Source organism: Oryzias latipes, chromosome 13 (genome assembly GCF_053564925.1).
Source record: "Oryzias latipes strain Hd-rR chromosome 13, Olatipes_Hd-rR_3.1".
In the NCBI taxonomy this organism is placed as follows: domain Eukaryota; kingdom Metazoa; phylum Chordata; class Actinopteri; order Beloniformes; family Adrianichthyidae; genus Oryzias; species Oryzias latipes.
In genome coordinates this window covers 15,142,578-15,152,646 of record NC_136249.1, presented here as the reverse complement: position 1 = coordinate 15,152,646, position 10,069 = coordinate 15,142,578, and the positions used below count along the sequence as shown (strand labels likewise).

Sequence of the window (10,069 nt, the reverse complement as noted above, 5' to 3'; positions counted from 1 at the left end):
TCACATGCACATCTTGTGCGTGCAGCTTTTGCATGCCATCAGTATGGAGCCAGTACTCGTACCCTATTAGCAACTGTGGCGTAATGCCACCATACAACAGCATCAAGGGTACGTCAGAAATGCGTGAAACTTCAGTCAGCTTTACAAATACTTCATAGTACACCTATAACTTGCACAGCAATGGTAGGTTCCATTTTCATGACATTCTTGAGGGGCCTTGAGGGAACTGCAAGACACTCCTGTGCTCACATTGAGATGGGTCCGCTCCTCTCCACAGCCCTTCACGGGTCTGGACAACCTAATAACCAGCAGCACCCATACGGGTCAACACCCACATACGGGTGTTTGCGACTTATCTTATCCATGCTTTTGCTTCCTAATAGTGATTTCTTTTCTTTACAAAATATTCTTTCAGTATATGCTATTATGGCCCTGATGTTGTCATCTTTCCACTATAGTTAAGAGCCTTCTGTGTGTGTGTGTGTGTGTGTGTGTGTGTGTGTGTGTGTGTGTGTGTGTGTGTGTGTGTGTGTGTGTGAGTGTGCATGTGTGTTTGTGCACATGCAGAGTGATATATTCATGCCTACCAGCTCTTTATGTGCACTTATAATACACTCTTTGGGTGCCTTTGAAGCTCAGTGGGAAAGTCTGACAGCTTTTAATTTTAATTAATTTCTTCCCTTATTAATAATTCCCCAAGTGGCTCCAACTTTCAGCTGCATTAGACATTACACACTTTATGCTGAGTCAGCTAAAAAAATCAAGTTCAATAAATAGACTCCACATGGCTACTACTTGATGACAAGTAATGAAAATGAGGAAGAGCAGCTAAAAGTGAGTGACAAAATGAAGAAAGCAGAAATCAAATTTTCAATTTAAAAACTGCCAATATGGCTGTTACTGGGGTACCTTGAATATTTAATCCTTTAAATGCTGTTAATAACAGTGAATGTAATGTAATCGTGGATTATGCACTTTATCCAGTAACAATTGCAGGAAACATTAAATGATGCAAATGCATCCCCCCAATAACACTCTGTTGTTTAGTAAGGCAGAGTAGCTATTGTTCATGGCAGACTCAGATGAAGCATGTAAGTTTCATAAGTGAAAAGATTTTCTGAGTCAACCTTAAAGAGAAATAACTCTTTTTCAAACTCAATTGACAGAGTTTAAAAAATACGTTTTAGTGGTGCTGTGATTTGCATTAATTTTACATAACAAAAATTGATTTCTTTTCATTTAATTTCATTGGGTAAGGTTTTGCTCACAACAATGTTAGCTTAAGCTTAGTTTTCCCTTATTTACTCACTGTCTCAAATTTGATCCACACATTTTGAGATTTCATAGAAGCAGGCATTTTGACATGAGGAGGAAGAGCCCCTCTACTTCTCCGAGTGGAATGATGATAAACTACGGGGCAGAAAACGGGCCGAGTTATAAAGAAAGGGTTTTAAGAAAAGTTGGGATCATGCTAATGAGAGATATAGGAGTCATAGAAATGTGTTGATGTTCTTTGATCTACCACAACTCACCAACTCTTTATGCAATTAATGAACTTCCAACAGATTTTGACATGGAGAAAAGTATCTTTGGAATGCTATGCAACTCTTATGCTTTTGTCCGCATCAGAATCCATTGGAATTACATTAATTGCATAAACGGTTGATGAGTTAATGGCTGACAAAGTGTGCATTATCAGAAATTAACGCGTGCCGCGTTGGATGGTTGCTTCTGCGAAGTGCGTTAATTCTGGTAATGCATACTTCGAAGGCCATTGACCCTCTTATACCATGGTCATTTAAAAAAGAAGTACATATTCAATCAGTTTTATTACCTTATTCATGTTATCTTTTTTCTATGTGGCTCACTTTTTTCACAGAAAGCCGACTGTTACGTGGTGCGGTGCGTTGTCATGGTAACATGACGCAGCAACTTCGACTGCAGTGGCAAAGGAAAGGGATATATATATATATATATATATATATATATATATATATATATATATATATATATATATATATATATATATAGCACAAGTTCATAGAGAAAGTTCACCTCTTACCGCTAGTTTTTGTCCAGATGATGAAGTAAAGTTTGTTTTAAATAAGCCAGCGTAGTGATGTAGAACATTTAAGCTAGGTGACCAGAACTTCTTTTTTAGGCGTACATTATCCCTGTGCATTATCACTTTTTAACGCACACCCAGCAGCCAATCAGAATCGAGTATTCACCCGGACCATAGTATAAGGTAGTTTAAAGAGCGTGTATTAGTTAGGTGTCACCCATGACAGCTCTGGTGTTAAAAGGTTAAGGGGTTGTCTGTTCTACCCTCTCTGTCAATTTGTCTTTTGTGCTTTCTGGTTACCCCTCTAGTATTGCGTTAAGTTAGCCTTTCTCCCCATGCTTGTTTTTTCTGTTATTAAAACCTTTGACACCTGTGTATTCCAGTATCGGCCAGACGTAACATTTGGGGAAAACAATTCTATCAGAGTTGAATAAAGAAAGCATTGAAAGCTGGAAGCTGGAACCATCAATCACTCAGAGGTAAAATTTCCTGTGAGAAGTGGACTCCTTTTTCTTGGGCTTTTGTCTAAACTCCTCATAGGAGTTCCTCTCTGACTATTTGAGCAGAAGGCAGATAAATAAAACATATTGAATCTGATCAGCAAGACAGTGTGTGAAACAGAGATGCTTGAGCAAAAGACTGCTGTGGTTTTCAGGTCAAACATTAAAATGGTTTGTTTGGTTTCCTGAAGGATTCGTGAGACTGAATGATGTAACCTGTTGAACAGTGAAATGAAGCAAACATCTGTTCTTTCACAGCAAACTCCTAATATGAGCACTTATTGCTGAATGTTAGTGCCACACTATAAAATTTAATAACAACAACTAAAAAGGCAGAATCTTATCTGCAGCATTTTTCTTTTCTGTTGTGTTTACTCCACGTCCTTCAAAATGCGTGTGCGCGCAGGCGGAGAAGCGCACACATGCGTCGCCAGCGCGCACCGGTCAGTCAGTGGGGAAAGTTTGACGCCAGACGCATCAGATGTAGCAGCGCTGAGCGATGCAGACTATGCAGAATATTCTCCATATTCTCGGTTGCCACGTTTCGTGTCACGTTGATAAGACGCTCGGCGCCCGCAGTCTGATGTCTGGCCGTGAACGGAGCTATATTATCCTCCACCTGCTCTCGCTGTTTCACACTTCTGGTCGGTGACGGTGCGCGCTCAACTTTCCCAGGAAAGCGGGATCTCTGGTAATCTCTGCAACTTGGCGCGCGGGACGGGAGTTAGTGACAGGACTCTCAACAAGTGACTTTTATCTGGAGGAGAGAGGCCAGTGTTCAGAAAGTAAAGGTAACTTTGAGAGGAGTTTGGGATAAGATGGTCAGCGCTATGAAAGGATCAGGGCTTCTCCAGATGTGGATACTTTTTTTGTTGGGGGCCGTGAGTGGAGTGGGGAGAGCCCAGGTCTCAACTGCCAGAGTTCTGAGGGGAAACACCAGGAGAGACGGTGAGATGTATTTATGTTGTTTACTGTTTAGTTGTATATCTTTAAAGAAAGTAAATAGTCCGGAAACAGATGCGCAGCACACAGTGCGCTCTGTTTCCGGTTGCATAGCTGACTTTAGCCTTTTTTTTTTGAGAGTTTAATCTTAACTTGTGATATTTTGACACAGCTCGACATCACTGACTATCCCAAAAATGTAGGGGACTTCATAAAGAAGTAAAGTATGTGGGTGACTAACGTTGTATTTGATGATGAACTTTCCATAATAATAATAATAATATGGATTGGATTTATCTGCGCTTTTCCAGACGTGTGACACTCATTTTCCAGTCGTCTGAGTGGAGGTGTTCTCCTGTGGGAGAACTCCACTGAGACTGATGCAGACCATCTGTCTCTCATTGTAGCTGAAGTTCTCAGATGTTCCTATCATGTTGCATATGATGTTCTGGAGATGTGTCACATTTACTTTTGAACAACCGTTCCTTTGATTGCCCACATAGACACACGCAAACGTGAAAATACCAATGAATGAAGGTTTGTGGGATATATATATATATATATATATATATATATATATATATATATATATATATACAATTCAGTTAACCCTTGTGCTATCCTAGGCATATAACATATGTAATACTCATTAATTATAATCAGATTACAAATTCATATTAATACAGATATCATTGCTACACATTGCAGATCAAGTTATCAAGTAACAACATTAAGTAAAAAGAAAATTTAAACATGCATGACGGGAATTATATCTCAACATTTTTTTAACAAACAGTGCAAACCATTTGTTTTTTCAGGTGCAACAAAACAGATGTGATCAATTTAGGTCAAACTAGGAGCTAGGATTAGCTCTAGTTTTCAGATAAACTGCAGTTTCAGTAGAGGCCCTGGACTCCCCTGACGTTTAGCTTTACTACTTAAAAGTTATCCTCACTCATGTGTGTGAGTGTGTGTTCCCTCTTTGCAACATGAAAGCTTAGTTCTGTTATTTGATTGACTGGAGCTGATTATTGGAACTTCCGTGTGCAGGAGGGAACCTCATACTGATAGGAACTCCTTGGCTTTGGCTTCTTCTGTCACGACTGTGGGCGTGCTCTTTCTGTACCCTGCTGCGTCTGAATGTGAGTGTTTGTGCGGAAATGCTCTGACAGAACGTCTTAGCTCACTTCGAGGAATTCCCTCCGAGGTTTTTTTTGTCTGCGTTTCTTCAGCGTTTTGCTCGGTGTTATTCTGTGCCATTGAAGTGCGCTTGAGTGCTCAACAAAAAGGCTACAGTGAGGTATACAAGGATAAAGCAAGTGAGTAATTTTAATAGGAAGCACATACGTAACCAAGAACAAAGCAGATCTTATTTGGTTTTCTTCTTTCTGCAACTTACCTGAAATAAGAAGACAAGATGACCTAGTTGTGCTAGTAGAAAGCAAGATGTTAGTGTAGGCAGAGACAGATACAGGCATTGCAATACAGTCAGTGTCACACATAACAAAGATGGAACTTTAAGACACTTTGAAGTTCCACTGCTTTACATCCATATCATGTTTTTTATAAAATGTGTAAATATTTTATGTTCAGTTTGAATAGATTTCTCGCTGGATTTTTACGTTTCAGTATTGTGAGAAATATTACCCATGATTCTTCCTTTTATAGTTATCATTATATAAGAACATATAAATAACCTTCTATTGGTATGTTGACCTTAAGGCCCCCTCCCCCACCTCAGATATGGCTCCATAATCCAACAAAGTTAATTGATAATAAAGTCATGAGGATTTTTGTTGTTTTGATTTTCTTACAGTCTGGCAACTATTTTGCATTAACACTAAAAAAAGTTGTTTTTTTTTTGTTGTTTTTGTAAAGAATGCAAAGCTTTTGTTTTGGTGACTTATCTGGTTTGCTGTTGGCATAAAAGAAAGTATAGTGTGGCTTGCCTGCAGTGCTAGATATGAGCCAGACTGTTGGAGTTTGGATTTTAAGGTAGATGTGATGACTACAGGGCTATAAGAACAAGTTGCATGGTGCTGAGCCTTTTCAGTGGTTGAACACAGGGCTACTTGTTAAACTCTGGGTCAAAGAACCAGTAGAATGGCATTGGGAAACTTTAATTTGAAAGGTTACAGCTTAAAGACTTTGTTTATCTTTTGATCTATTTTCAAATCGATTTTCCCAGTGGTCTTTTAATTATAATTATGTTATTTTTAGCCAAAATCAAACAACCTGTATCGTTTTCAAGGACATAGTTTCTGCAGGTTGGAAGGAGTTCATTTGAAATTTGCTTCTAAATTGTGGGCAGGACCATTGGCGCAGAGAAGCCCCCCCCTTCTTTTCTAGTTGCTGAAAGCTCTCTGTTTACATTCTCTCCTGCTAGCTAGCTTACAGCCCCTTAGTGGATAAAGAAAGCAGATAGACTGAAATTTACCATCCTGTCCAGTGTTTTAGGGTAGGAAAATTGCCTAAATTTCATGATGGGATTTTAAAATTCCTGATCTGATATTTACTTTGGACTTTACCGCTCTAGTCCTTTCCAATTCAATGCTAATCCCTGATAATGAGTAAAATAATCAAATGAGTAATTTATGCCACATTTTTCAAGTAGTACCTTTAGTTTTACCAGTTGATGGCTGAATTCTTTCCCCCACTGGTTAAAATGACACTAAAATTGTGTCACATTTATCTGAATTTTTTTTCAGGTTCTGGAGCTCCAAACAGACTCCTTGTCTGTTTTGAAAGTCAGTCAAATATTGCAAGATTTAGCGTAAACTCACCAGATAAATAGTGGAAATGAATAACAAAACCAGTACTATATGAATAAAGTGAAATATGGATTTATTAAAGAACTATGTGCAGGACGTGTGGATGGGCTTCCATTAGTGGAGTGTTTATGTAGGAGAGTGGGCCAAAGAATTCTGCAGAATCTGCGGAACTGGTCAGAAAATCCAAATTCCTTTATAATCTAGAGGTCCAGTAAAACAGGAGAGGCAGATATGGAATCAAAAGAGCCAGACGCAGACAGGGAAGATCCAGTAGGCAAGTCAAGTTCAGGATCAGCAGCATCAGGCCATCGATGGAGTGCAGTCAGACAACCTGGCAGACAGCAAGTAAACCGAGAACACACAGGTGAAGGAAATAATATATATATATATATATATATATATATATATATATATATATATATATATATATATATATATATATATATATATATATATATATATATATATATATATATATATATATATATATATATATATATATATATATATACACACACACACACACACACATATATATGGTGGTAGAGCTAACCATGGTTATATCCAAATTTCCTAACTACTTCCTAACCCCTAAGACTATATAGTGCAAAACCAGAATATGAAAACTTTACAAAAAATCTTTATGAATCCAATGTGTTCTGATGATGAAAATATGGTTGATTTACAAGAAATACATTTAAATACCTTTTTAAAAAATGACAATTCAAGCGCAATGGATTATGGTCTATATTTACTAATCTAGTGAGCATCAATGCACACTGGTTTATTGCAGAAGCTTCTGTGAAATTTCCAGGGTCTGGATTTTGGACTTGTAGATTCAGACAACCCGAAAAAATAGTAAACAACCATTACAGTGCACTAAATAGTCAGTATTGAGGGAATTCAGACACAAACTATTTTAAAAAGGGTAAAACAGGAAGTCCTGACTTCAAAATAATATCCAAAACAGGAAGTGTTGGTAAAATCATAGTAAAAGTACTGTGATCAGAGGATCGATTGGTACTACATACATATTTAACCTTTAATATTATTATTATTATTATTATTATTATTATTATTATTATTATTATTATTATTATTATTATTATTATTATTATTATTATTTTCACTTTTGTTGCAAATGTTTAGCATTTACCTGTTAAAAACATCTTAGGAGTTTGACCTTTTTTGTTTCTTTCCAATTCTCTAGAACAACTTTTACTATATGAACCTGTTTTTGTTTGACCTCAAAAGGTTGGCACACTCTTTGCTTCTATAACCTGTTTAAATTTACCTTCATTCAAAAATTCGTTAATTTGTTAATTTATTGATTAACTCATTCATAAATGTTACTAAAGCTCAGAATAAACATCACAGAAAGTGTTGGAGGACATCAAAAGAGCAAAGATCAGCAGCTCACAATTTTCTGCAGATTAAATTAAATTAAATCTTAAAAAAACTGAGATTTGGTTTCAAATATTATTTGAAACCATTTTATTTTATTTTTGGACAGGTGTAAACTATGAAATTAAACAAATCTACCATTTGGGAACAACTTCATTTTCTGCTAATAAACTGGCTGTGTGGCTAAGATTGAATTTATAACTAAGTTAAATGCTCTGTCCACCTGTCCTTTTATCTGTGACATTTTAAGAATTAATTGCACTCTATATATTATATTCAGGTGATATCAAGATGACATAAACATGCTGTTATTGAGGTTAAAATCCTGGTTTGCCCTCACACAGGACGTACAGCTGCAGCAGAACTCTGTGCAGCTGCCCTTAGACAAAATTGCTAATGGCAGTGACTGCAGACATGCCGAGCGTAGCCATACTGCTGTGGTTAACCTGCTAAACACAAATGAGGTTGGACATATTGCACTGGTTTTGCATTCAGTTCAAAGCAACCATAATTTAATTATACAGCATCTCTGCTAAGCAGAGAATGAGGCCTGGCATAGCCGCCCGAGTCTTCCTCTTTTCCCCTCTAATCATTCCTTTCTTATCTTTCATTCTTCCCTCAGTCTGGTCTTATCATTCTATGTCTTGCTCTATATCACTCCATCTTACCAGATTCTCATTTTTTTAGTTGCCTCTCTTCTCATCTCTCTACTGTATCTTTCCATCTGCCTTCAAGTTCCGCTCTTGCTTTTGCAGCAAATAAATAAACAGGGCAGTGGATTTAGGGTGTAAAGCCCACTGTCATCATTGCACACTGAGTAACAATGACACATTTACTTAGCTAATAAAAATAGTGTGGACTTCACAGGAATTTTTGCCTTTAAAGTAAGTTTTAGTGAAAAATAACAAAAAATATTAGAACCTCAAGGACGAACCAGGTCATATTTGAATGTTTGTGCACATCAAAGCAGAGTTGATGGTCTCCTCTGTATGAGAATGAAGGGAAAAAGTATTAAGCTTTTTCTAAAGTCTATCTTAGCCTGTCTACTTCCAACATCTATACGGTAACAACCGTTATGAGTCATTCAGCTCATATCGTAAGCCAGCCAAGTCCACTTCAGGTCAAGAAGTTCCTGTTTTCAACCAGATTTTGGCCGATGAAAATTGTGTTTTTGGTGTTTTTTACACGTTCTCATGGCAAAGTTCTGATGACAGAGTGCAATTATAAAGAAAATTAAGGTCAAAACTGCGTTTCTGTGCTTTCTTGATTCAAATTGTTGTGAATCAGGGGCAGACAAAAAAATGTAGCATTTGAAAAAGGATCGTATTTGTGATGTAAAAAAAAGAAAATCCTGGGAGGGCCAAAAGCTCCCTACTCCACTCCATTCGTATGCATCCACTTGTAGACAAATAGATCCATGTCTTGGGTTTTCCTCGCCTGAGCTGGCATTTGCCTCAAGAATGTGCGGCTGGATAGCTCCATTATTGCTAGTAATTTTTGTTGGATCTGACTCACAACTCAGAGGCGAATTTCTAATAAATTACTGTGTCTCTGGTAAACGACACAGTTCTTTTGATTTTGGTTGAAAACTGCATAATTATAATTAAAAGACCACTGGGAATGCTTTTACAATAGATCAAAAGATGACCAGAGTGGGTCATTAAGGTTTACACGTATTTATTTATCTAGTCTGATCATAAGGTGTTATAACAGCGATCTTACTTACCACTTTTTCAGAGCTGCAGGCTCTCAACAAGGACCCATGAGTCACATTTGGGAACCCCAACATGCTTCCCACCCAGTCACCCATATGCCAGACTGTCTCAAACACAATCACAGGATCTCCTTTTCAAGGGGCTCCCACCATAAATAACAGTTTCATCACACACATTAACTTATCCATTCTTCTCGTGGCCCAAAGCTTCCCCACCCCGAAATGTTTGGCAGACACCCTTTTCCTTTCCTGCACACAAAAATGAAGGCGTAGACCCTGAGCAGACTGTTAGGGGATTGGGAGGAGGAGGGGCATGAGAGGCGAGAACAAAGCCTCGGAAAGTGAGTGGAGTGAGGCAGTGGAAGAGAGGGCAGGGGCAGAACTGAGGGCAACAGAAGGGCGCAGAGGAGGAGGTGAGGGAAAAGGTGTGTACAGAGAGATAAATTTAAAAGACCTGTTCTTCCACTTTTCTGCCCCGTCAGCTGCCAGAGTGAGACTGTCAGACCAACCACAAGCCAAATGGACACAGAATAAAGGACAGGATAAACGAAAGCAGGCCTAATGGAGGACTGCTGCAGAGCAGATAAGGGAACCTGGAAACAGAGATCAGTACCAAATATACAGTATCATGAAACGTAAGGAGATTATCTGATCCCAGGATCTAATCGGCGAT

The 10,069-nt window shown here is 38.0% G+C and overlaps 1 protein-coding gene across 4 annotated transcripts in view; it reads left to right on the top strand.

The window, feature by feature from the left end:
* The first annotated feature begins 2,990 nt into the window (after positions 1-2,990).
* Positions 2,991-10,069, top strand: part of pdgfd (platelet derived growth factor d) — a 69,803-nt gene continuing 62,724 nt past the window's right edge. Inside the window, exon 1 of one of the 4 annotated variants that reach the window (XM_078929484.1) lies at positions 2,991-3,513. In XM_078929484.1, coding sequence (XP_078785610.1) covers positions 3,384-3,513 — 130 coding nt within the window. In that variant the 5' untranslated portion in view covers positions 2,991-3,383. The remainder of the gene's footprint in view (positions 3,514-10,069) is intronic. The other 3 variants (XM_011482783.4, XM_011482781.4, XM_011482782.4) reach the window with 3 other exon arrangements.